The following is a 27,927-nucleotide window of genomic DNA, read 5'->3' on the forward strand; positions in this document are numbered from 1 at the left end:
CCGCCCCTCTCGGGCACTGACGCCCGGCCCGCGGGCCGGCCCCCTCGCGGCGGCGGCGGCCAATGGGCCGGCTCGCTGGGGCCGAGCCTCCTCCAAGCCTTCCCCTGCGTTCCCAGGGCTAGCCTCCCCGGTGGTCATGTGACGGCCATATAGTACTACTCTCTCTCGGCTAAAGGACACATCAGCAGCGCCGGCTGCTGCCCTTGCACGGCCGCCCGCCTCCTCGGCCGCCCGCCTGCCCCCTCGGGCCGTCAGCCCGCCTGCCTCCCTCTGCCCCGCCCGAGCCAGCCTGATCGTTCTAGTTCAAGGGCACCGGGCCCGGTACCCGAGGCTCGGCTAGCTCGCAACTTTGCTCATCTCTTAGCGTTCAGGCGGGATAGATTTTCTATTTTTTTCCCCTTTTTGGGGGTGGTGTGTAGTTTTTTTTCCGTCCACAAAAGGCGCTCCCACGGATTCGGAATTGGATTGGTGGACCCCCTCTTTTGGAGTGTTGCCCCCTGCGCTAAGCCCTATTTTGACTCCCCACAATCCCTTAACATTCTCACGGTGCGAAAAGTTCAGGTACGAAATGGGTAGGGGGGAAGGGGAAAGACTGGGATCTAATAAGCCAGACGGACGGGGTGGGGTGGGGGAAGAAGTGAGAGGAATATTAATGGGGACTTGCTTAATTGGAGGGGATGTGCGTGCGGGAACCAGCTGAGATGTGTGGTCCTAGAAACCGTGTGTCCGTGTGAATCTGTGTGTTTTTATGTCTGTCGGACTACACCAGCTTCTGGATCTATGCGCTTGTGCGTCCTTGTCTCTGCTTTTACGTGTTTGTGAGTCCGTCTGTTTCTACACGGTTGTGTGTTTTTGCATGTGTCTGTTAGGTGTTTGTGTGTCTACCTCTGCGTGTGTCTCCGTTACGTGTTTGTGTGTCTACCTCTGCGTGTCTCCGTTACGTGTTTGTGTGCCCGTGTATGTCTGCGTGTCTGTTACGTGTATGTGTGCCGGTGTGTCTCTCCGTGAGCTTGTGTCTCTGGGTGACGTGTTGGAGTGGGGCTTCAGGTCTGTGTGTCCCTGGGTATGTGTGTATGGGTGCGAGTTTGGGTCTTGCTCCTGGTGGTTGGGTAGAGGGGGATAGGATCCAACCCGAGGAGGCTCAGTCCCGGAGGTCGGGCTGATCCCTAGACTAGCCGAGGCCAGCTAACTAGGCTTTCCACGGGAAGCGGCCGACGTGTTTACAACCATATGGGCTCGGGGCGGGGAAGGAAGATGGCCTTTGAGCTCCGGCCTATCGGCCCTCCGGGAGGTGGGCTTTTGGCGTAAACAAGCCAGGCGAGGCCGAATGCCTGCCAACTAGGACTCTTGACCACAGCTCTGGCCCAACCCGGGTCTGGGGTCCGGGCCGGGACCAGGTGCCTGTCCTCCCTGGAAGACCGAGTCCTCTGGTTAGTCGGGGCTGGGAGCTTGGGTGCCCGCAGCCTGGGCGAAGAGGGCGCTGCGCAGGAATGCGGCCCTGAGCTGTTAGTGTGTCCAGGTTGCGGGGATCGGGATGGGCGCCCTGGGGGCCAGATGGCAGCGACGCGAGCGATTCAAGTGCCCAGCTCCCAGGATCGGTGCTTGGGGCGCGGGGAGAGGAACTAGAGGAGCCCGCTTTGGGAGGCGGGGGGTGGGAAAAGGGATCCCTTCCCACTAAACTTCTCCAGATGGCAGGCTGGCAGGCGGCCCGCGGGTTGGAATCGTGGGGTTGCGGGAACGCCGCAGCTGGGTTGTTTTGGAGAGAAGGGGTCGGAGGACTGGGGACTGGAGGCGATCGAGGCATTGGGTGCAGTTAGTCTAGCCTGTGCCTGGCTGGTAGCTGTTTTGGTCCTGTTGACAGGAGAAGCGGAGAAAGGCAGGGTTACTGTCGGTCATCCTCAGCTCTTTGGGATCAAGGAAAAGAGAAGGGGGTGGAAGGAAGGGGGGGGGGGGGGGGGAAGCTGGACACAGCAACAGCCTACATTTGGTTATGCGCCATCTCGATCCGAACCATTCAGAGCTTCAGGCCCGACGCAGAACTAGGTGTAATTGACACATACCGTAGGCATTTCGAGATGTTTATTCAGGGAGTGGGAAAGGGAAAAACACACTCACTCACGCACACACACACACACACACACACACACACACACACACACACACTCACTCAGGTGCTCTGTAGCCACCTTTAAAAATAACTCGTGTCTCAGTGACTGAGAAACGCAGCCCCCTCCTTCCCTCCCCCCTCCTTTCCCCTCCCCCTCTCCTCCGGTCTCCCTAGCCTTGAATCGCGGGGCACATTCTGTGCGAGACCCATTCAGGCCCGGGACATTAGCATAGAAATGCCTGGAGCCGCCTTGTGCTCGGTGGCTGAATGCCTGGGGGCCCCAGCGAATGCTGGGGGCAAAGGGAACAGGCATTCATCTTGCATAATGACGCCGGAGCAGGATCTGTCCCTGAGTGTTTCCAACCCAACTGACAAACAAGAGGTGGCGAAGTTCAAAGGGAGCCCTGGGCTGTTGTGCCCCTCCCTTCTCTGCCTCCAAATCTCCTCTCTTTCCCAGACCCTAGCAAATGGGGATCCCGGGGCTCTGAGAAGCCCTGGAAGAGGCCTGATCGGCCCCCCTTCACCCCCACCAGGGATTAGGAACCCAACACTCCACTGACTGGGCCTTCCCTTCCAGCCCTTATCCAGTAGGCTGAAATGGATTTCTTCTTATAATGCAGCTTTTAAGAGGACCAGTCATGCCTTCTGAATGATGGGCAAAGGGTGGGCACAGAAGCTAGGAAGGAAGTGCCGCCAGTGTTTTGGACAGGCTGTGATGTGTGGGAATTACTGAAATTCCGACTCCCCTTACCCGCCCCCCCCCCCAAAAAAAAGGGGGGAAAAAGGGGCTTATTTACAGTCGTGGAGGGCTTGTGATTACTCAAGAAACCAGGCAGCAGGCCAGTTTTCTGAAGGGTGAGATGTTGCTGAAATGTAGGTGCTAATGCTGTGGGACCTACTGTGCTTTTTGGCATAGGAGACCAAAGTTGATTAGAGACTCTTATTTTGCAAGGAAATCAGACTCTTCCCTCCCCCCTCCCCTCTTCCTTTCCTGAATTTTCCTATGAACCTAATGGCTAGTTTTTGGCTTGAGCTACTTTTATTATAAATTCCTCCTCCCTCCATACAGGTCCTGTTCCTTTCCGTCTACTGTCTCTTCTACCCCTACTTCTGCTCTAATCTTGTTTGGCCTGAAGGAATTGTTAGGGAAAGTTTGGGGATTATGCCTTGGATTGCAAAGAAGCCTTAGTTGGTAGAAAGGCTTGAGTGCCAAGACACCTAGGTTCGCAAGTCTAGACTTTGCTGTAGGCAAAATAACCCCCTGAACCTGTTTTCTCCTCGGTAATAAAATGGGCGACTGGACTAGGGAATCACTGGGGTCCTTTCCCTAGGGGGATATGGAGCAACTCCTCTACCTGCCACCTGGTCCAAACTCCGTACTGTAGGAGTGAAATCTAATCAAGTAATTTGTATTTCCTTTCAAAGGAGGAAGTCTCTTCCTAATAGATTTCCCTTTCTTTTAGTCTCTCTTCCCCATTACACAACCATCTGTCCTGCATTCTTTGACACCACAGTGATGCAAAATTTCTCTTTTCAACTAGGCATTCCCCTGTTCACAATTGGTGTTCCCCCCTCCCCCCTTCAAACCTAAATTCTTTAGACTGGTGTCTAGCATCTGAGCTGCCTCTCTAAATCTGTCTCTCATTCTTCCCCACAAATTTAGAACTAAATATGAATTGATTTCCTTATCTCATTCTATTGCCTCCCTCCAGCAATGTCTTCCCCAGATTTCTTTTTGTCTTGAGTCCTACTAGGCCCAATTCACATCTCATTTCCTTGGTGAACACATACTTGTATCAAATTATAGAATATTAGAACTAGGAGGATCCTGCCTTAGAACACAGGGAGCTTTAGGATCTAGAAAGTTAGAATTTGAAGGGATCTGGAACATATGTCAAAGCTGGAAGAGATCTTGGAAATCATTTTAATCTGCCCTCTCATTCTGCAAAGGAATAAAAGGAGGCTTTACAAAGGGATAAATTAAGCAGGAGGTTAAACCAGAGGCATTTTGTGAATTCCCTTTGGGTTCCCTAATTCTAGATTAAGTGATTTACCCAAGGTCACACAGAAAGTTTATGACTTAGGTCTCCTAGTTCCTATTCTATGACTCATTGAACTATAGAGTTTCTCTTCCCAGTGAAGAGGAAATGATTTTCCCTTCTGGTTCACTCAATGACAGTTGGTCTTTACAGAATTTTTGACACTTTTGGTCATGCTTTGGTGCGTATGATTTAGTCTTATATGTGTTAAATCATAAGTTATGAATCAAGAACAGGAAGGTACTTCACATTTAGTTTGCTCTTTTCATTTTCTAGGAAACTGAGGCCAAGACAAGTTCATTGACTTTTCTATCTCCAGGTCTTTGGAAGTCTCAGGCATATCACTATCCCCTCTTAGCTTCTTTCAAGACTCAGCTCAAATGCCCACTCCTCCAAGAAGCCCTCATCCATTTCCCCAGATGCTAGTGCCTGCCCCATTCCAATACTATTTTCTGTCTACTCAGCATATACTCATAAGATTAGTCATAAGATTTGCTCTTTAAGGACTGGGACTCTTTCTACCTTTCTTTCTAATAATTGATGGATATCTAGTAATTCTAATAAATTGATAGATATTTCTTTCTAATGTTGATAGGTAAGGCTAGGATTTGAACCCAGGTCTTTAGTGTTCTATTGAACTCTGAAGATAACAATCCACAAGGAAAGGAACATGTTTTCTCCTCTCATCCCTCATACCATTTGATGCTCAGGGCTAGCCAGGTAAATAGTAGGTAAATGATAGGTGAATTTCAGTAGTCAATTCTCATTTCATTTTCCCCTCATCTTCAAGTGTTCCTAGTACTGCCATTAAGCCAATGGGCTTCATAGACACCAAACTGGTCTGGTATCATGACTAATCTACTCTTCAATGATCTTAGGACTGGGCATAGGACTTAGAACCACATGAGAATGTAGAGTTGATCTAGTTCCACCTTGTTATTTTATAGAGAAGGAAACTGAGATAAAGGCACTTGCCTGGGATTTGAATACAGGCTTTTGAATCCAAGCCTATCCCCACTACACTGTCCCAGGGGCCCAACAGGAGGGCCATTTCTTTATTTTTCTATGTTTATTGTTGCTTTTGTTTTTACACCAACCTTTATTTGCAAGGGGCCCATCTCTTTTTAAAAGACTGATTAAAAGAACATATTTTCACCCCAGAGATAGCTGTGCCCACTGGGCCACACAGAGAATTTTATGAGGTCGGGACCTTAAAATGTGACAGCCGTCCAGTGTGGTGACATTACTTAGAGACTGGGATGGAGCCCAAGGACAGTATAACAAGAAAGTTCTCCGAAGGACTTGCTACTTTCCAACTCCCATTTCTGAGTGTCCTAGACCTGAAAAAAACAAAACACCTTTCAACTTTTGTTGAGACTTTTTTTTTAAGCCTATATATTGTGCCCATCTGCCATCTGATTAAATTGTTCTTGGACCCTGATGTCTCATCAGAGCTAGCATCAGGTTTTGTGGAGAGACAGAGTCATTCAAGTAATTCAGTTGAATATGTGGGTCCTTCTTGAATAGTAGAGATTCCTTAGGTTCTAGTATCAGAGAACCTGGGTTGAAATCCCATCACTTAGCACGTGATAGAAAGAAGCAACATGGAAAGAATATTGCATTTGAAGTCAGAGGCAACTCCTGCCCTTCCATTTACCAAATGTGCTACCTTGAGGAAATCATCTTACCACCCTGGGCCTCAGTTTTCTTCTCTGAAAGATGAGGGGATTGGACTAGATGGCTTTTAAGAGCCAGATTTCCACCCATGGATCCTGTTTTGTTTGAGTAAATGATCTCTGTGCTCCCATTTCATTGAAAATGCTCTTGGCACGCCCTCTCCCTTTGCTTGGTCTTGTCTTTTTTCCTGAGTATGTTGGAGATTTGGGGATCCATTCAAGATGTAATCATCCTTTTGTAGCTGATTCTTATCATTTTACTTTTTAAGTTGAAGATGGTCAAGGGCAAGGCTAGTAGTAATTAACCCATTGTCCATATGAGCAAACTGATATGTAGAGAGTTTTAATGCCTTGCCCATGATAATAAAAATAGTAATAATTAATAATAATAGGAAGAATAGCCAATAGTAGAAGGGGGAAGAATCTAGAATAATAGAATGCTAGAGCTAGAAGGGATCTTAGAGACTATCTAGCTATTGTTCCAATAGGTAAACTGAGCCTGAGAGGTCAAGTGAATTTTCCATGGTCATGCAGTTAATTAATGGCAAAACCAGTGTGGGAAACATTCACTTTCTGCATCTATAAAGCAGAGATGATAATCCTTGCCCTATCTACCATGGGGCAATCATGAGAAGAAGGCTTTTCAGTCTTCACAATATTTCTACATACGTGAGAGTTGTGATGAGAGGCACTGAGACACAGTGGAAAGTAGGCTGGAGTCTGGGTTTGAAGTCCATCTCTGCTGAGGTCTGGTGACCTTGGGCAAGTCTGGTTTCTAGGCTCCAGGATCCATATATGTAAAATGAGAGATTTGTCCTATGTGACCTCGGAGGTTCCTTCCAACTCCATGAACATAGAGGAGTAAGCTTGCTTTAGCTCTTCCTTCTTGGCATCTAAACTTAAATGAGATGGGATGTGACTGTGAGGGTTTGGAATAAAACAACATCTGTGGTCATTTCTCACTCTAGCATGCTGTGTTCTAAAGCTCTATCCATCTCTGACATTTTATGTTCTATGGCCTCTTCCAGCTTTGACATTTTGTGTTTAACTGAGTTCTCCTAACTCTTAACTGTTGATGTTCTAAGCTCCTTCTTGGCTCTGACAATCTATGATTTGAGGATTTTCTTTGTAAAATGGAGAGCATTGGTTTTGAAAAGGAACAAGATGACAGAAGGCCTAGCCTGGGTTCATGTAAGCGGGAGATGGCTCCAGTTTCCATTGGGAACATATTTCAATTTGGTCATCAGGACTGATGGTCGCTGAAATTCCTAGTTGCCACCATGATGGCTACAAATACTTTTTGAGTTATCTTAGAGAGAAGATGACTTGCTTCTATCTTCTATCTACCCAGAGATAAATCCTGGAGTAATCTTGACAAGTAACATTTTGATAGCTCTTTAAGTTTTAGAAATCACTTTCCTTACAGTAGCCCTATTGGATCATACAAGTATCATCACCCTCATTGTAAGGAGGAGGATATTAGAGATTGGCAGTGACTTACCCAAGGTCACACAGTTATTACATATGGGAATTCAAGCCCAAATTTCTTGATTCCAGGGTTCTTTCCATTATGTATGGGCCTGGCTCTTCTACCCCTCTCCTTTGGAAACAGTTCGTTAGGATGCTTGTTATGACTGACGAAGGGGGCTCTGTCATTTTCCATTGTAGAGCATAAACTTCATGTGTGTATACCCAATGTCAGGTAACCTTAGAAGCTTTGGACACAGATTAAATGCATTCCCCTCTCCCCTTCCCTCCTCCCCCCCCCCCCCCCCATTCCAGCCCTGATAAACAAGACAGCTGCAATGCTTTTGAAGGGGCAAAGTTCCTCTGAGATGTAGCACTTCTGACCAAGCTGGTTATTGTTGACTCTCTATAGAGGGGAGAAAAGCCAACCCAGGGTCAAAATGGCAGTCAGTGGATCGATAGCAGGTTATTATGGGATACTAGAATGATCATAGGGGGTCCGAACTGGAAAGGACCTCAGAGATCACTAAGGGCCACCTTCTTTGTATCAGGGACTTTCATGGTTGTCTTGACTTTTTAAATGCATAAAATAAAATGTGTAGGATCACAAAGGAAATCCATTTTATGGAACTATAGTTACCGAAATAGTCATCTAAAAACATGACTTCAGAATTCTAGTCCAAGCCACTAATTCCTAGGAAGAGGTATAAGTGGTTCTGAGCAAGAAAGTGTTTTGCTTAAGGATAGCGATATGCCTGACCCCTCCAGCTTGTTAAAAATAATATTGATATAGATGGATATATTCAAAAGTATTAATAGTTTATTTAATGCCATTATTTAAATTATTTAAAGCTCCTTCCTCTACATCATATTAATTATCTTGAGGAAAATGTACTTTATTAGGGAAGTAGAGGCCATCATGGTCTTTCTAGGCCCAAGGTTTTGGCTTATATGCTGAGGACACCATGAAGATTCCTGCGTTCCCTTGGATTGGCTTTGCAGGCATGAAATCTATGCTTCTTGTAGAGAAAAAACAAAACAAAACAAAACAGAAAATTCCACATTCCTTAGTCAGATAGGATGTCCCCTTCCCCACCTGCCATTTTGAATGTTCATGTCTTCTGCATATTCACTGCACCTTTCCCAGAGAATTCTGGGAAGGAGCCGGGTCCGCACCCCAACGGGCCCAGAGTTGTGAAATGGCTTTGGAAAGGGCTCTTTTGCAAACAGGTGGTGCAATCTTGGAAAATGCTTAGGCAGACACAATTCGGGGGCGATAGAGCTCGAGCCGAGCGTGTGGCAATGTCTGACGGCCGGGGCTGCCTCTTCCCGGGGCTTGCCAGAGAAAGCACCTCGAGCGCGGCCTGACTCTCGTGCCTCTTTGTCTCCTATCCGCAGGTTCGCGTCCGGCCTCGGGACCTCTTGGTATATGCCGGTGGGCGCTGCGGAAACGCTCTTCTAGGAATGGTGGATCACTTGCTCCCGGTGGGGGAGTCTTTCTCGACCACCAAGTTCCCCCTCGGCTACCTGGGGGACATGCCGGCCGGCGGGCGGGCCTACCACATGCTGCCTTCTCCCTTGTCTGAAGACGACAGCGACTCCTCCAGTTTCTGCTCGTGCTCCAGCCCCGACTCCCAAGTCCTGGGCTCCGGCTATGGGGGTGCGCCCAGCGTGGAGGGCCAGGGCAGCATCTTGGACTACCTGCTGTCCCAGGCGACCCTGGGGGGCAGCCCGGTGGCCTGGTGGGACTGGCGGCGCTGCCAGCCCATGGTGAAAGAGGAACACTTCCGCTTCCCAGACCCAGAAGACATGGGGCCGTTCCAGCCCACCTTGGAGGAGATCGAGGAGTTCCTGGAGGAAAACATGGAGCTGGAGCTCAAGGAAGGGCCCGAGGAGGGGACCAAGGACCTCCGGGTTTGCAGCCAGCTCTCTTCCGGGCCGCACAAAGACCACCTCCTGCCTGGGGGCAGCTTGAAAGAGAGCAAAACCCCTGCGTCGGGCAGCTCAGCAGAAGGCGCCCACGGTTCAAACAGCGCAGCGGCCGCAGAGGCTGGGATCCCCGTCATACTCCAGATCCAGCCCATGCAGATCAAACAAGAGTCAAGTACGGGTCCCAGTTCCCCGGGCCAGAACCCGGACAACATTAAAATAGCCCAGCTCCTCGTCAACATCCAGGGGCAGACCTTTGCGCTGGTGCCGCAGATCGTCCAGTCTTCCAACTTGAACTTGCCCTCCAAGTTTGTGCGGATAGCCCCCGTCCCCATTGCAGCCAAGCCTATCGGGCCAGGTGGCATGGTCCCGGGCCCCGCAGGGATCCTGGTAGGCCAGAAGTTTCCAAAGAACCCAGCGGCGGAACTCATTAAAATGCACAAATGTACTTTCCCTGGCTGTACCAAGATGTATACCAAGAGCAGCCACCTCAAGGCCCATCTGCGGAGGCACACGGGCGAGAAGCCTTTTGCGTGCACGTGGCCTGGGTGTGGTTGGAGGTCAGTATGCTGGGGGGGCCTGTGGGCCGCTACTTAGGGTGTGGGGGGCCCAGCGGACCAGGGGGAGGCCTCTTCTAAAAAACAGAACACTGGAGAGTAAGGCCAACCCCCCATCCAGCTTCCCTTCGTTTTCAGTTCTCCAAAGGAGAAGGGTGGAGCTGAGGGGGGAAATCTCAAAGCCAAGGGGGACCACTGTCCAGCACATGGCACAAAGCGTAGAGTATGTGCATTTGTGCCGCACCAATTTCCAAAACAAAAATCCAACTGTTTTCTGGTTTCCTGACAGCCATGTGTGGGTTCACCTTAGCCTCATGGCAGCAGGGATGTGCTCTGGAGAGCTGAGGCAGACAGTGGAGATGGAGTTGCCCAACTAGGGACCAGGACATAGATGGGAGCCCCGGAGCCGTTGTTGGAAAGGGGGCAAAGTTCATTAGTCAGTCAGCCAATCAGATATTTACTGAGTGCCTACTATGTGCAATGCCCTTGGACTGTGCTCTGGGGATGGCAGGGTGCCATGAAGAAGGTCAGGAATGAATTAGAGGAGGTCTACAGAGCTCAAGGAGACAGAGCCCCTTCCCTTAAGGAATCCAGTGGAGGAGAAAAGATAGCAATATCTAACCAAATGACCGAGTGGACTACGCAGTGAAAAGGACTCAGTTGTTAAACCAGCATCGTGGCTTCTTTAGCTGTTAGAGTTGTGAGGAGTCTTGTCATTCTAGTCAACTCCCTCATTTTACAGATGAGGAAACTTGAGGCCCAAAGGGATATGAATTACCTGTGGTCACGCTGCTATAAAGAAGAGCGGAGTGTCAGACTCCAGGCTTCCGATTCCAAGTCTGATGTTCTTTTTACTGGTCTTAAATTCATTTTACAGGGAAGGAAACAATCCTGAGGGGAAAAAGGGATAAGGCCATCCTGGAAATTAGTGGCATGGCAGAGACTACATGCCAAGAGTCAAATAACTGGCAATAAGCCATGAATGTATTAGGAGTTTAGGGCATGCAGAGTTCAGAGGATCATAGATATCGAGAGGAAAGGGGTGGTAGAGGTCACCTCATCTAATCCCTCATTTTTAGGTAGTTGAGGAAACCAATCCCAAGAGCGATTAGGTGACTTGTCTAAGGTGAATAAACATTAGAAACAAGCTTTGAACTTAGGTCTTTTACACCCAGAGCCAATGTTCTTCACACCTGATGCCTATAGATCCACCATGTTGCTCAGTCATTTTCAGTCCTATCTGACTCTTTGTAACCCCATCTAGGGTTTTCCTGACAAGGATACCATTTCTTTCTTGAAAAGTTAACATGGTTACATAATTCATGCTCTTACTTTCCCCTTCACACCCCCCCCCCCCCATGGCTGATGTGTATTTCCACTGGTTTTAACATGTGTCATTGATCAAGACCTATTTCCAAATTGTTGCTTCTTCAATTCATTTTACAGATGAGAAAACTGAGAATGATAGGGTTAAGTGACTTGTCCAGGGTTATATAACTAGTAAGTGTCTGAGGCCAGATTTGAACTCAGGAAGAAAAGTCTTCTTGACTCCAGACCTGTGCTCTATCCACTAGATTGTTATGGGCTGGGCTAATGAAGGAAGGCTTCATGGAAGAGGTGGGAGCAAGGTGAGTGGCCAACCAAGACTCTGGTGTTCTCTCCTTGTCCCACAGAGAAGGTTACTGAGCCTCAGGAACTCAAGACTAGGTGACCTTCAAGGTCTCTTCCAGCTCTAAACATTTTACATGAAACTCCTCTGACTTATTGACCATAAATGGACACCCAGACTTATCCATAGGTAGTCATAGGCAAATGGAAAACAAGCTCACTTCTGACCATGCTAGAATCAGTCAGCATGCTGGAGTAGGACCATTGCTGGGAGGGAGCCCAATTTTGTTGGGGGAGAGACACTAGAGAAATTCTAGGCATACCTAAAAGCTTAGAGTCATTTAGTCCAACCCTCCTTCATTTTACAAAGGAGGAAACCGAGGTCTAGAAAAGGAGGTGAATTTCTCAGTAGCACAGCTACCAGATTTCAGTTGCCTCCGTCCTATTTCAATCATCAGTGTTTGTCAGGCCAGCCAAGGCAGTGAGCCATGCCTGTCCAACCTCTCTCAAGTTGCCAGGTTTCTCAACTTGGAATATTGTGGATCTCCTTGGTGGTTGGGCTTGGAAGAACTCTTATGATTGTGTGCCGAGGAGGGAGATGTATTTTTCCCACTCTCCAAACCCCAGCATTCCAGGGTTCTCAACACACCAATAGCCTTAGGCAGAACAAACTTTGAGAGCTTCCAAATCATTCAGCAAAAAAACAAACAAAAGGCCGGCTTACCTTTTCCAGAAGTTCATCATCTTCTCCAGGCCTTCCTAGACATCTTGCAATCCCAAAGTCCATGTTCTTTCCCAGTGTAGGTCATCCCATAGGAATTTCTAGCCTGCAAGAGCTGCTGGCTTTCCAGGCTCTTCCCCTGTCATGTGTTTGTGTCTGTGTGCGCGCGCATGTTTGTGTGGGTATTTGGGATGGGAGGGGAGAGGAGTGTGTACATCATTTTCTCTTTGTAAAGAATATGCTTGTGCCTCAAGTTCTTGGAAATAATACCCCTCAAGGGAATTTGTGATAGTGTTGAACCGTAGGGTGGAAAGGGGCGTGTGTGTATGTGTGTGTGTGTGTGTGTGTGTGTTTGCTAAATTGTCAAAAGTCAAAAACATCCACTCCCTGATGGGTAATAAGCCTCTGGAGCTTGCTCTGAGGGAGAGCACTTAGGCTGAAATGAAGACTCAGCCCCTTTCCTTTTAGGGAACACAGTTGGCCCAGAGAGGTGGAACTTTTTAAAAACAATGTCTTTGATTATAAAGGCCCTTTCTGAATGATTACACTTACCCATGACCTTCTGCCACTTCCCTGTAAGCTACTGTGTTAGCAGAGATCAGGAATGGACATTTTCCAAATTCCCTGGGGACAGAATGCAAGAAAGTTAGAGAAAATTCTCTAGTGATCTGGCCCATCCTGCTGCCTTACCTCCTTCTCCCCTTCCCCACAGTGTGTGACTGATTCTATTCCAAGGATAGAAATCCCATTCTTCCAACCCAGTCTTACAATAGGCAGAGCTAGAAGGGACTTTGAGATCTCCTGGTCCTGGCATATCATTTACCAGGTAGGAAAATAGGTGTAGAGGGAAGTGACCTGTTCAAGGTCACACAGCTAAAATCCAAGTCTTTTCCTTATTGTCCTATCACCATCCCTCAATCCCAAGTTAGGCTTACACCATGCTTCCCTCTAGCTTCAAGGCAACAAAGAGCAATGAATCTAGTGAAGGTAGTTGAGAGTGCCCTGTTCCTACCTCGGCCTTTTGGGGAGACAGGATCTAGGATCTAGGCCTAACCTCTTTATTTTGTCAATGAGGAAACTGAGGCCCAGAGAGGTCAAGTGACTTGTATAGAGTTGAAGCCACATCCTGACTCCCAGGCTGACTGTCTACTGCACTGCTTTCTTCAGCATCCTTACCCAAAAGAGTTATTTGTGTGCAAATTTTGTTTCCTTTTGAATCCCTTTTTTTTAAAGTCTGACCTCAGAGCTGACCCTGAGAGTTGGGGGTTTGGCAGAACCAGCTTTATCCTGCCAGGAAGATGGCTTTGGGGAAGCATGCAATTGCTTGCTAATTTCAATTAGAGTTTATTTGAAAAGGTGCTTGTTGCTAAGAATCTGACCTGTGTTTAGGGTACACTGCCACCAGGTGGTGCCTTGGCCGTGACCTCTTGATCCAAGGAACCCAACCCAATTGTTTCTTCGGATGCATGGTTAATGCATCATGCCTTTTACTTAATCATGGATCAAGCCTTTTACTTAAGTTTGAAGTCTGATGATAAACTGAGAGATTCTCAAGCTTTTGGTGAAAAGAACCTACTTTACTTGAAATCCCTGAGATCAGGCAGGAAGGTGGAGTTCACAGATGCAAAATTTAATCCTACCCTTGGAGAAAATCATCTGTGAAATCCAACAGTAAGAGTAACTAATGCTCCTGTAATACTTCACAAAGCACCTTCCACGTTTTTCCTCTGGTGTTCACAGCAATCTTTGGAGGTAGGCAGGTTTTAGGTCGGTTTTACAGATGGGGAAGCTGAGTCTCAGCAATGTGAAGTGGCTTCTCCAAGAAGGCACTGCTAATTGGTAGGAGAGCCCAAACTTGAACCTAAAGGCTCCAAATTGAGGACTTTGTCCGCCACATGACTTTTGCCTGAGGGAGCATGGACATGAGCCCAGTGTGGTTTGATCCTACGGTTTCTCCTTCCTGAGGAATGCTGGGTAGTAAAGTTTCCACTGCCACTGTGAAGTGGAGGATTGAGGCACTTATCTAGATTATTTTCACTGAGCTGTTACTTAAGAACGAATTGCTTTTAGCCTTCACCTCTTGACAGTTGTGACCTGGGCAATCAACACCAATGTGAAGTTCATCATCAGGTCTAGGATTCGACCAATCCTGGTCTAACCCTGGTTATCCGTGAGCAGGTCACTTAACCTCTAGGCCCCATTATACTATGAAGAGGTTAGTTTGGCATTTCTCTACATCCTCTTCTAGCTCTGTTGTGCTGTGTTATAGACTAAAGACAATAGATGAAGGAACTTTTTCTTACAGCTAGAGCTGCCTAGAAATAGAATAGATCTTTTTGTGGGGCAGCGGGTTTCTCTTCCTTAGAATTGTCCAGTCAGAGCTGGACGGTGCCCTGATGGGGGTACCATAACAAGATTCCTATATTAGAGGTCAGGATTGCCCGTGTTTACTCAGCTTGGGAGGTCTTTTTTTTTTTTTTTTTTTTTTTTTTTTTTATCAATGGTCAGAACCAAGACATCTACTCAAACTGAGAAGTATCCTTCCTTATGAATGGTCCGAACCACTGATGTCTGATCAAATTGGGAAGCAGTGTTTCTTTATGAAAATATCTTATGTGCTTCCCCTTCCTCCCCTGATATAGAACCCTTTATTAAAACAACCAAATCCCACCCCACCCCACCTTTGCTTCATGGCACCTGGACCTGGCAGGGGTGGGGGGTGGAGGGGAGCTTTGGAATATTTGTTTCAGAGGATCATCAAATTCTGCTAGAGTTGGAAGAGAGTTCTTCATTTCCAGATGAGTCAGTTTGAGGTTCAAAGAGGAAAGTGATGGATGTGTCAAGGTCTATGGCAGTGATTTCCAAAGTGGGCGCCACCGCCCCCTGGTGGGTGCTGCAGCGATCCAGGGGGGTGGTGATGGCCATAGGTGCATTTATCTTTCCTATTAATTGCTATTAAAATTAAAAAAAAATAATTTCCAGGAGGCTAAGTAATATTTTTTCCTGAAAGGGGGCAATAGGCCAAAAAAGTTTGGGAATCACTGGCCTATGGAGAAGAGGGAAGTGCAGGGTTTCTGATGTAGCCTTGCTTCTTCCCCACCTCAACCCCAAAGATAATGTTCTTTACTGTATATAATAGAGTTTTTTGGGGGTGGAGAGGGTAAGATTGGCTGTCATATTCCTGAAGTATTCATGACTCAGAATAAGCCAAGTTATCTATGAAACCAGAGGCAGGATAATGGGGCTTAAAAGGTTTCTCCTGAGCCATGAATCACATTGCTTCTTTGCATGCTACCACTAGGAAAGGATGATATTTTTCCCATTCTAAAGTGGCAAGGTGATGTGACAAAAGCATCAAATTTGGACCCGACTTTGAATCTCAATTTTGATGGCCAGATGACCTTGAGCAAGTCACTTTCCCCACATCAGGCCTCCATTTCCTAATTTGTAAGGTGGCCTTTAAGGTCTCTTCCAGCTCTATAATTCAGTGCTCTAAAGTCTCATTTAGTTGGGACATTTTGTGTACTGTTTCAATAATTCTAATAATCCTTTCATCTTGGATTTTTTTTGTTGTTGTTTTAAAGTCCCCCCCTCTTAAGACCTCACATTATAGGATATTTTAGTTTTATTATTCAGTCTAACTAAAGGGTCAGAAAATCATAAACTTTAGGACTGGCTTTATAATTAGATAGAATGATTATCAGCCTAGAGAAAAGCCCACTTATTCCTCAACTTGTTAAATTTTATTTTATTTTTTAACCCTTGCCTTTCATCTTAGACTCAATACTGCATATTGGTTCCAAGGCAGAAGAGTGGTAAGGGCTAGGCAATGGGGGTTAAGTGGCTTGCCCAGAGTCACACAGCTAGGAAATGTCTGAGGCCAGATTTGAACCTAGGACCTCCTGTCTCTAGGCCTTGCTCTCAATCCACTGAGCTACCCAGCTGTCTCCCTCAAATTCTAATATCTATTCACTAGGGCCAAACTAGAGTTTCTATACTTAATTCTCTGTTTCTTTGTCTATAGCTTTGCTCTCTAGCAGAATGCTAAATGCTTTTGGGAGTGAGTCATAGCGTCAAGCAGTCAATCAACAAGCTTTTATTAATCAGCCTACTATGTGCCAGGCACTAGACTAAGTGCTACAGATACAAGTACAAAGAATGAGTCTCTACTCATAATTAGTTTATGTTGACCTAAAAGGTACATGAGCAGTTCTCTAACTAGAGGCTATTGTTTTTTTTAATTTTTTGAACTCTTACCTTCAGTCTTTGAATCAATAATGAGTATTAGTTCTAAGAGAAAAAGAGCATTAAGGGCTAAAAAACAGGGGTTAAGTGACTTTTCCAGGGTCACACATGCAGCCCAGGGTCTGAGGCCATATTTGAATCCAGGTCTGCCTCTCTCTCCACTGAGCCACTTAGCTGCCCCTTAATCAGAAATTATTAATCTCAGATCCAGGAATTTATCAAAATATTTTGATAACTCTATGTCATTCTAATTTTATAATCCTGTATATTTTATTTTGTGTACTTCAACACATTATTCTGAGAAGAGATCTCTATCAAGTTGCCAAAAGGAACCATGAAACAATAAGGTTAAGAACCTTACATCTAGACCAACCCTTGAATTTTACTCATGAGGAAATAGTTCAAGAGAAAGGCAGCGACATACCCAAGGTCACACACTAGTAAATGGCAGATCAGTGACTCTGAGCTCAGGTCCTGATGCCCAGTCCACCACTCGTTGCACTGTACTTTCTCTTCCCTGGTCCCTTCTTCTGAATGAGATTGTGGTTTTCTCTTCTGGAAGTATGTTGGAATAGGGCACGGAGGGAGAGAACATGGGGGAGGCAGTAGGAAATGAGGAGGTATCAATGAAAGGGGAATCTAAGAGGACCTTTTCACAGACTTCTGAAGGGTCTCTTATAGCAGACTGGTCCAGAGGAATCCCTTTAATTTTATCTGGGTTCTCATTGGATTCCTGCAAAATTCCTGTAAGAAAGATGAGGTTTGGGTCATTATCCTGACTGGACAGAGGAGGAGAAGACTGTGGTCCTAAGAAAGGGGAAGTGACTTGGATGAGATTTTGCAGCAAGTGAGTAACATTGCTGGGACTAATGGGACCCAGACGGCCTGCCTCCTTGCCAGGTCTCTTCCCACTACACAGTGCAGCAAAAAAGGCCCGTGAAGCAACAGCTTTTAGAGGACCCTTAGAAGAAATCTTCTGGGTATGTGGGAAGTGGGATTCCTGAGGACCATTTAGTCTGTGTTCCAGAGATGGGCAGGGGAAGCTGAAATGGAAAGGGAACCAGCTGGGTCCAAGATGGATCTTGGGTGAGGAGCAAGATTGTGTCAATTTTGAAGTCTAGCTCCTGTGTTCTAGACTGCCTAGACCTCCTTGCTGTGTGGGGCTTGTAGGATTCAGAACTTAAGGGACCTTCGAAATCCAATTATTTTATAGTTGAATACACTAAGGCCAAGAAAGAAGAGACACGCTGCCCATTATCACACAGCTAGTAAGTGGCAAGGTTGAGATTTGAACCCATGGCTTTGATTCCAAATCTAGTTCTTTGCCCATTACATCATGGTGCAAGGCAGCTGACCCTAAAGCCCATGACATGGGTTAGACCTTTTTCTTCTGGATCTCCCTTCTCCATTACAATCAAGACTTACTTATCATGGCTGATGTCAGCCAGGCTGACTAATCTAGCCAAAGTGTTAGTGACTAATAAGAGGTTCCACGTCAGCCCTGTCTGTGATAGAGTCAGGAAGACCCTGGAGGCTCTCTGGTCTCCCCAACACTAACGGCAGCAGCCTTCTATAGCAGGAGGTCAGCCAGCCTCTATTTGAGCAGCCTGAGGGGTGATGAACTGGTGGGAGTTTACTGTTAGATGAAAGATGGTTGCAGACTTCTTTCTATTGAGCTAAAATCTGCCTCCCTTTCCTTTCTCCCCATTAGTGCTAATTTTGCCCTCTGAAGCATTACACTAAGTTAATTTCTTCTCCCACTTGATAGCCCTACAACTATTTGAAGATTCTTCTCCTGCTCCCTACTTCCCCCTCAACTGTCCTGTCCCAATCAATCTGAATAATAAGTAATTTATAAAATAATTAACATTCATGTAGACTTAGAAAATAAAAGGTTTGTAAAATCTCTTCCATATCTTTTCTAAAGCCAAACATTCTCAGGTCCATTGACTGGGTTTGCTTATATATATATATATTTTTTTTTTTTTTTAATTTTAAACCCTTAACTTCTGTGTATTGACTTATAGGTGGAAGAGTGGTAAGGGTAGGTAATGGGGGTCAAGTGACTTGCCCAGGGTCACACAGCTGGGAAGTGTCTGAGGCCGGATTTGAACCTAGGACCTCCCGTCTCTAGGCCTGGCTCTCAATCCACTGAGCTACCCGGCTGCCCCTCTGCTTATATTTTTAAAAGAGTCTTCTGAAGACACTGTGCCAAAATCCATCAAATTGACTCAAATGCTGGGATTGTTAGATTTGGAGGCCCTTTTACAGTCCTCTAGATAATACCCCAATAGGTCTGCCTACTTATTCTTTACCTACAATTAATACTGTTGTTGAATAATAATAGTAACTCATATTTAGATAGTGTGTTATAATTGTAACAATACCTATAATACTTAAGGTGTACAAAGTGTTTTATGTATTGCCACTTGCTATATGAAGATAATATAGCTAGGTAGTATAATAACTGAAATGATGGACCTGGTCAGGAAGACTTGAGTTCAAAGCCTTCTTCCTTAGGTAATTATTAGCTGCGTGACCCTGAGCAAGTCACTTACTTCCTCTCTGCCTCAGTTTCCTCATCTGTAAAATGGATAGAACCGTAGCACCTACTTCATAGACTTCATGTAAGGATCAAATGATATATCTGCATAAAGTGCTTTGTAGACCTTAAAGTATTCTAGAAATATTTGTTATTATCTAGTATTATTATGTTCCTTAGCCTGTGAGGATGAAGGCATTGGCGATTGTGTCCTAAGTAATGGGAATAGGTTTATCCTGAGCCAACATGAGCTCTCCTGAACATGGGAGCAGGTTCATTCTACTCTGTCATCCCATCTTGTGCACAACCTCCCTGGGCCTCCATTAAATGAGGTCCTTTTAAAATCAGTTTCACAAGTTTGTTAGATGGTGGCGTGAGTTCTGTCTGCTGTGATCGGAGGCTGGTGAACAGAGAAACTAAAGCCACCTAAACTATCTAGCCATGATCTTGGCCTTATGGAAACCAGGCTCTGACCACTTGTCTAACCTGCCCCACCCTGGAGTAACTAGATGAAAGCTATTCCAACCTTTGTTTCCCCTTGCCTCTAATCTCATTTCAGAAAATACAGACATGCTGGCTGTGGGAAACTGGACCAAAGTGTCTGATTCCAGGTCAGGAAAATCCCCCCTCAGAAACTGGTTCATATACAGAGGAGAGGAGCCATGAGGATGAAGGGTCTTGAAAGACTGAAAAGATCTTGGGGTATTTAGCCCATAGAAGAGAATTGGGGTGATGTGTGTGTTTGGGAGTAAGGTAGGGCAAGGCATGATGACTGTTATCTAGGATCTAAAGGGTTACCCTGTGGAATAGGCACTGTTCAGCCTTGTTCTGTGTGACTCCCCAGGATTGGACTAGGCCTGATGGGGCACAAGTGTGGGAATTACAGGGACATAGATTTCAGGTCAGTTAGAGGGGAGGTCTGGACTGTAAGGAAGAACTCGTCCAGCAATGGGATGAAGTGACTCATAGAGACATGGAGTCATAAAACTAGAGATAGAGGGAACTTAGGGGTCATCTAGTCCAACTCCTTCATTTTACAGATGGGGAAATTGAGGTCCAATGACTTACCCAGAGTCATAAAACTAATAGCCTAAGCACCCCTCTTAAAAAATTAAAAACATTTTTTCCATGTTGATAAAATTTTTAACAATTATTTTTCTGACATTATATGATCCGTGCCCTTTTTCCTCCCCAAGTCCCTTTTAATCACACTAAAAGAGCAGTCATTAATCTAGAAGAAGCCTTAGAGGTTACCTAGTGTGAACCCTTTGTTTTACAAATGAGGAAATTTAGAATTCCAGGTCACACAGGTAGCAAATGACTTGAACCCAGAGCTCTGACTTCAGGGCCATTGCTCTTTCCACTATACCATTTGGGAGTCCATGAACATTGCTGGAAATATTCAAGCAGAAGCTGGATGACCACCTCCAAGGGATGGTATAGAAAGGGCTCCTTCACTGGTCAGGGGTTGGATAGGTTGACCTCTAAGATTCTGTCCTTTAATCTAAGGTCATATGAGTCAGCAAAATAAACATCTGTATGTATTAATGCAGCATATCATTAAGTTCTGGAAATTGATACCCCAGGATACTTGTCAGGTAAAGGAGTTTACTGAGATAAAGTGAGATTACTGAGATTAAGAAGGAAAAGATTAGATCTGTGTCCTGGATCAGGCCTGCCTCTCCTAAGCACGTGAATTGGTTTAAAGAGGCAGCATTTGGCTTGTGCTGGTGAGCAGAGTTGGTTAGTAAAGGCTTCCTGCTATCATGGTGGTCACCATCTGTAGGCTTACGCCAAGAAATAGTTATCTGCTCTTTCTACCTACGCCAGCAGACTATCCTGGACATGGCGGCAGGTGCTTTCTAGTCTATCATTCCTCTTTTGTGAATGGGCTTTAAAAATTCTTCACATATATTGGATGGCAATACCAAACACCCCTTTCCTTGTGTCACTCTCCTTCTCAAGGGTTTTCAGTGGCCTCTGCCACCCATGTGACTGAGGGGACAATGACTGAGATCTCCACTTAAAGAGTAAGAGGGACAGCTAGGTGGTTCAGTGGTTAGAGAGCCAGGTCTAGAGACAACTAGTCCTGGTTCAAATCTGGCCTCAGGCACTTCCTAGTTGTGTGACCCTAGGCAAGTTACTTGACTCTAATTGCCTAGCCCTTACCATTCATCTGCCTTGGAACCAATACTTAGTATTGATTCTAAGATAGAAGGTAAGAGTTTAAAAAAAAAAAAAAAGAAAAAATGAGAGGGGCAGGTAGGTGGCTCAGTAGAGAGAGCTCCAGACATACAAACAGGAGGTCTTGGGTTCGAATATGACCTCAGATACTTCCCAGCAGTGTGAACCTGGGCAAGTCACTTAACCCTTATTGCCTACCCCTTACCACTCTTCTGCCTTAGATACAGATACTGAATATTGGTAGGGGTTAAAAAAAAAGTTAGTAAGTGAGAGCTTAATGTCAGAGTCAGGGAGAGGGGGCAGTTTGGGGGAGTGGAGGGAAAGCTTGTTTTGGAGTTGGGGTCCAAGTTCAACTTCCAATCCTGCCATGAATTTGCCCTGTGCCCTTGGGAAATCCTACTGACTTTTCTGGGGTTCCCAGTGGAGTCTTCTTTCACTTGCCTCAAAGAAGCACAGGACAGAACCACAGGAAAGAGCTCTACAAATGTAAAGTACTATCATCCCAGGGACTTAGCATCTTCAGGGACATACTGCCTATAAAGGTGGAGTCTCACATCTTGCTCCATGTTCTGACCAATGGCTTCTACTGTGTAGCCTGAATACGGAATGATTTTTCAGAAAATATGGAATATTGCAAAGCCACAGACCTTTGAGTTCTCCCTGAATACAGGAATGTCTGCTCCCCCAAACCCAACAAACACACATACAACATTCCTGACAGGTGACAGTCCACCTTTGCTCAATAAGAAGCTCACTGCTTCCCAAGGAGGCCCATTCTTTTGTTGGACAGCTCTCGTGGTGCTTCTTTAAACTCAGTGAAAAACACCCTCACTGCAGTGTCCTCCATTGAACTCAATCCTGCCTTTTTGGGCCAAGAAGCAGAAGTTATTCCCATGGCATGATAGCTCTTCAGGTGTTTGAGGACAGTAGATATTTCCCTTCCATTTCTTCTTTTCTCCAAACTGAGGATTCCCTGTTCCCTGGACATATTATAACATAGTTTCTGGTCTTATCAACTTCTGGATTTTGGAGATTCACCCGCATTGATGCCTTAATGCCTTAACTTCTCAGATACTTGAATCATCTCATTAATCTTTCCCTGAGAGTACTCCACATTTGTACCCACATTAGCTATATTCTTCATTTCCTAGCTGGGTTTTCAAGAGGAGATCTTTTTCCCATTGTGTTAGTGGAAACAAGATTGATCTGGTCTTAGATCTGGCCCCTGTGTTGTAGCTGTTTGACTTTGTACTTGACCTCTCTGCCTCAGTTTCCCATTTTTAAATGGAAAGGATAGGATTAGGTTATTTTTAAGGCCACTTCAACTTGAACCTTCATTCTGTGCTCCTTGCTCTATCACTGTATGAAGTGGTTAGTTTAAGGAGGTCTTAGAAAGTCTATGATAGGGTAGATAATGGATGAAAAGGATATTTTCTGTCCCTTCTAATCCACATGTGTACCACTACCAGCATCATCCTCTCTTCTACCTTCCCTCACCTCACAACCTTTAATAGCTACTTGTTTCTTTCAAAATCACTTTTTAATTCTTTAGCCTGATATTCAGAATCTTCCATAATCAAGCCTCTCTTGTTTCTTCTTCTTTCCTATTCCCTCCACCTCACCATAGTTAGCTCTCCCTTAGCTCCAGCTAGGGCCATTTCCCTAGCATTCAAGGGTTATGCTTTATTCATTCCTACATATTATTTAATTTATCTGAATTCCTTTATTGAACTCCTTTATTGAACATCCTTCAAGGCTCAGCTAGTGTTGTACTTTTTCCAAGAAGTCTTCTTTGACCATCTCACACTTCGTTGATCTCTACATTCTAGAAATCTCTTCCAACCCCTTCTATCTCCACCATTTGGAATTTGGCCCTCAGTTGCATGATTTGGGGAATTCTCTAATTGTCTGACATTTGTGAGTCTTGCCGTTTCTAACATCAACAGCGAAGACTGTCTTTTCCTTCAAAGTGTGCCTGACCTGGAGTCAGAATATTGGGATCTAAATCTCAACTACTAGTTGTGTGAAGATGGGCAAAACACTTGATAATAATGACAATCCCTCACTTTTTTTTAAAGTACTTGACTCCTCTCAAAATGTTTTTGTTGCCCATTATCTCATTTGATCTTCACAACTTTCCTTTGGCAGGGCAGGAATCAGCTCACCCATTTTGAAGAGGAGAAAGCTATTGAAGTCACTTTTCAAGGTCACAGTTAGTGGGGGGTTATGGGACTTAATCCAGGTCTAACATTCTTTCCACTGTACCTTGTTTTGTCCCTTGATTCAGGAATGTCCAGCTTTCTCCTAGTCCCACATGTTGGCTTTAAGGAATTGTCCTTTTGTCCACTAGCAACATGCCTAGGGTTTTATTTCCGTGGCCTCAGTAAGCCGATCTGCCCCCAGGGGCTCTGGGGAACAGTGTTGCAAAATTCTTGCCTCTCCACTAAGACCTTGGTTATGAGACCCAGTGTATTTTTAACATATTAACTCACACTTCTTCCATGGCTCAAGTAACACACACATTTCGGCCATGTGACACCCCTCCAGCCCCAACAGGGATCCTTTCTAAAGAGATGAACAGCATTTGTTTGGCTCTGCCCTCCTGCCTCCTTTTGTATCCCAAGTGGTCTATTTAGGGCTTCCCTGGGTAGGGGGTAGTGTGATATGAAAGTCAGAGAAAGGTTTGGAAATCAAGGTTGGAACTTTGGCTTTTATTGCAGTGCCAATCAGCCAAAATTGGACATTTCCATACTTGGTTTCACTCCTCTCATTCAAGACAAACTTTGACCTGGGGAGAGAGGAGAGCTAAGTTCTAATTACAACTCTGCTGTTACATTATTCTAATTAATTCAGAGAGGGGAGCCTCAACTTCCCCCTCTGCAGCATAAGGGGTTTAGACTAGAGTATCTTCTATGTTGTTTATAGTTCTACCATTCCATGTTCTAACAGCCCTTCTACTTCTGACAGTCTGTTTGAAAGTCCTTTTTTAGCAAGAACATATTGTTCTTAGACTTCTTCCAGCTCCCCTGTTCTATGTTCTTAGTTTCCTTTCAACTCTAATACTCTTGTGTTCCAAGAACCCTTGCATCTCTGACATTCTTTATTCTAAAGACCCTTCCAACTTTGATAGTCTGCTTTCTAAAGTCCATTTTGGCACTAGCTCACTATGTTCCAAGATCTTATCCAATAGCCCCAACATTCATAGTTCTTTGGTTCTTAGTTACTTTCTAGTTCTGACATTCTGTTTTCTAAGAACCCTTCAATCACTAACATTCCTCATCCATTAGTTAGTGCTTTTTTCATGCATTCATAGTCTGTGTTCGATGTTCCCTTTTAACTTGTCATTCTATAGCCAATGTACCTTAGGAGCAAGCTAGAGTAGTCTAGGAAGGCTTCTTGAGGCAGGTGGGAGGAAGCCATGTCCCTATTTTAAGTACAATGTCTTAAGATGCCCAGTCTAGAAAAGGGAGTTGCCATCATTGGGGTTATTATTCCCAGCTTTCTCTTCTCCTGTTGAGAGCAGATCCACTACCAGCCACATCGGAAGTGTCCATGGACTAGAGTAGACTCAGGGCTAGGAGAAGGTTGTGGGGCAGGAGAGGGAATGGCAAGGGTCCATCTGAAATCTTTGTAGGCAGCTCATGACCACTGACCACATTTGCTGGTTGGATTTTGGGAAGAGTGGAAGATGGGAGAGGCTCTCTAGGCTCAGAGGCTGAATTCACAAAGACTCCTTAGATACTGCCCAGTGATGGGAGCATACACTGTACTTCCCTCCAGCTGGAAATGATGTTTTTGGCTTTGCATTGTTATGTTTTGTTTGTTTATTCTAAACTCAGTCACACACTCTCTGGTATCTTTCCTCCCAAGCTGGCTTCTGAAGGTGATGTCTGTTTACTCTTCTTAGTAAACAGTGTGTTCTTCCCAAGTGGAAGGAGTCCATTCAGGGGGAAATCTCTCAAAAAACCCTCAAGTGTTTCAGGTGTGAATTCAGTCCATTGTTCGGCTTGTAAGGAGTAGTTTTGTTTGCCAAGACCATGCCCTACCTACTCTGTGCCCAAATTTCAGAAAGTAGCCACAATTTTGTACACTGGGCCCCTCTGGGTAAGCAGCGAAGAGACAGAGGCAGAAAGGGAGAGAGACAATTTTGGATACCCGGGCCACTGTTCTGTACACAGTTAGATACCCGGGCCTTTCAGCAGAACAGACTTCCCAGGCCATTAACTCTTTGGCTCTTTGGCCTAGGTAGGGCATGACATCAGCTGGCATCTTCCTGGTTTTGTTCAGTGAGGGCAACACACAGGAATATTCTGCCATGACTGATGTTGAAAGCCTCTCTGTAGATAATCCCGAAGGAAGAAAGACCTGCTGGGTTGGGTAAGAGAAAGGAAAGGCATCAGGGAAGGCTCCTGGAGGCAACAGGGTTGGACCTAGACCTTGAAGGATGGGGAAAATTTCCAAAGACAGCAATCTTGAGGAGAAGGACCAAAGAGTGCTAAAGGCATGGAGTCAGCAAGGTATGATGCATATTTGAGGACTATCAAGTTGTCTCCTTTGGCTGGAGTCTGGAGGGGGCAGAAAGAGGGGTAATATAAAATTAGGTCAGGTCCTGAAGGTCCATTTAGACTCAATTTTTTTAACCAGGGAAGATCCTAGAAGATTTTTCGAGAAAGGGAATGACATGAGATACTTAGGACACATGCTACAAAATGTCAAGTTCATATCCTCAGCCATATCTAATCATTTTTCCATGGTTGGGGAGGAGGGTTTAGCTTCTCAGTTTCACTTTCCTCAAAACGAGAATAAGATTTGCTGTACCAGCCTCTCAGAGACATTGGGGCCCGGGGCAGCTGGAAGACCCTGACCCATCTACCGATGGATATTGCTATTTTCTGATCAAACCATCTCCAAAAAGTGGGATGGCACAAAGGAAAAAGAGGGGCTAGACCTTCGGCCAGTCCATCTCGTGTCACCTTCTATGCCACCAGGGTCCAGAGCATTAGTTTAATTAGACAGAGCAAGGCGTGGGGGAATGAAGAGAGCTGAGTCCTGGAGGAAAAAAATACCCCTCTCCCCTCTGCCCCTAATTGTCACTAACTCCCTGGAGGAGCCTGGACATCCTGCAGCCCCCCGAGCCTCAGTTTCCCTGACGAGCACACAGAAAGGACTGGCTGAGTGCCAGGAACCCCTTCCTGCGTGGCATGACTCTTGTCTGCGTTCCCGAGTCGATGGAGTCTAACCCTGGCTTCTTTTCCCTTACATGGGCAGATTTTCCCGGTCCGACGAACTCTCTCGACACAGACGCTCCCATTCGGGTGTGAAGCCCTATCAGTGTCCTGTCTGCGAGAAGAAGTTTGCCCGGAGTGACCACTTGTCCAAGCATATCAAGGTGCATCGTTTCCCCCGAAGCAACCGCTCGGTGCGCTCCGTGAACTGACCTGCCTCCCCCTGCCCTCTCCTCCCACCTCTTGGGCCGAGAACAGCTGACTCCAGCACTTTGTTCAATGTTTTTTATAGCGATAATTTATTTGTCTCCATAACAGGGAACGCTGTTATCTGACACCACCACACATGAATGTTTGTGTCCTCCAAATGGAATTTGAGAATGAAGCTTTTCTGCGGTTATTATTTTTATGCCTGATCTTCTCCCCCCTCCCCCTTTCATGTCTTTGCTGCCGCTTCTTCCCTCGGAAATTACAGTGTTTTATTTTAAGCTGTTTTCTTCGGCACAAGGAAAATTTATAGGCTCCTTGTAGCTAGTTAATTACAGTTCTGGCATTCCTGTGGGCTTTGCTCATAAACAGGGCTATTCATTGTGAGTTTTTATTAAGCTGGGCCTATTTGTCCAGTTTGGATATAGCAAATTCCTTTTGGAAAACGAAAACAAGTCCTTTGTGTCCCTATGGCCACTGCCAAGGGCTCTGGTGGGGGGAGGAGGGATGGAAGGAGGCTTTCAGAAACCCCCGTTTCTTCTGATGGGCCTGTAACTCCTAGCGGATCTGTCCTGATTCAGGAAGCTTTAAAAAAAAAAAGTTGAGATTTCAGCTGTTTCCCCCCATCTGGAAATGACAGAATGTATTTCCAAAGGATGCATCCCATTGGAGCCAAGAATTCAGGAAGGAAATCAGTGAAAGTGGGTCAAAGGTCATTTCTTTCACATCTCCAGGAGGATCATAGGATTGGGGGCTGGAAGGGACCCTAAAGCCCTTCTAGGCCACCCCCATTTTACAGCTGAGGATGTAGGCCAGCAAAGGTCACACCATGAATAAGTGTCTAAGACAGGATTTGAACAGAGGACCTACTGAAGTCTAGCTCCCTGCCCCACATTGCAGAGGCCATCTATCCTGTTTTCCCGGGATGTTGTTTTTGAAGGAGCTAGTCTCCTAGCCTGGACTGCAGATCAATAGAGTACGCCGTGTTTGAGATCCCTGGAGCATGCCCATAGGAGAAGGTGGTACGTAACTCATGGGCCTGCCTCCATCCCGAGGAAGACATTCTCCAGGGCAGCCCCAGGTTGGATAGAGTGGGATCTGGCTTTCTTGATGCTCTCTTGTCCTAGCAGCCCCCTGAGCCTCAGTGGGTAAGAAGAAAACTTAAAACAAATAAATGAATACATAAAACAAAACAAATCATCGTAGATTCCTGTTGGTGGGTGCTTATCGTGCAAGCCTGTGTGTGTGTGTGTGTGTGTGTGTGTGTGTGTGTGTGTGTGTGAAAGAGAGAGAGAGAGAGAGAGAGAGAGAGAAAGCTGGGTTTGTCTTAAGGTAAGAAACAGTAGAATCAAATAGAATCAGTAGTCAGAGAAAATGGGATGGGGGTTATCTTTACTAAGACGCTGCTGTTCAGAGATAA

At 45.7% G+C, this 27,927-nt stretch overlaps 1 protein-coding gene across 1 annotated transcript; it reads left to right on the forward strand.

The window, feature by feature from the left end:
* Positions 1-195: 195 nt before the first annotated feature.
* Positions 196-27,760, forward strand: KLF15 (Kruppel like factor 15). The gene is made up of 3 exons (XM_044668480.1): positions 196-561; positions 8,688-9,778; positions 26,344-27,760. The coding sequence occupies exons 2-3, from the start codon at positions 8,754-8,756 to the stop codon at positions 26,510-26,512; spliced, it is 1,194 nt and encodes a 397-aa protein (XP_044524415.1). The 5' UTR covers positions 196-561; positions 8,688-8,753; the 3' UTR covers positions 26,513-27,760.
* Positions 27,761-27,927: the final 167 nt, after the last annotated feature.

Source organism: Gracilinanus agilis, chromosome 1 (genome assembly GCF_016433145.1).
Source record: "Gracilinanus agilis isolate LMUSP501 chromosome 1, AgileGrace, whole genome shotgun sequence".
Classification (NCBI taxonomy): Eukaryota; Metazoa; Chordata; class Mammalia; order Didelphimorphia; family Didelphidae; genus Gracilinanus; species Gracilinanus agilis.

Coding starts and splice junctions, on each gene's coding strand:
- KLF15 (XM_044668480.1), top strand. CDS start 8,754: ATGGTGGATCACTTGCTCCCGGTGGGGGAGTCTTTCTCGACCACCAAG. Junction 9,779..26,343: donor TGGCCTGGGTGTGGTTGGAG/GTCAGTATGCTG, acceptor TTACATGGGCAG/ATTTTCCCGGTCCGACGAAC.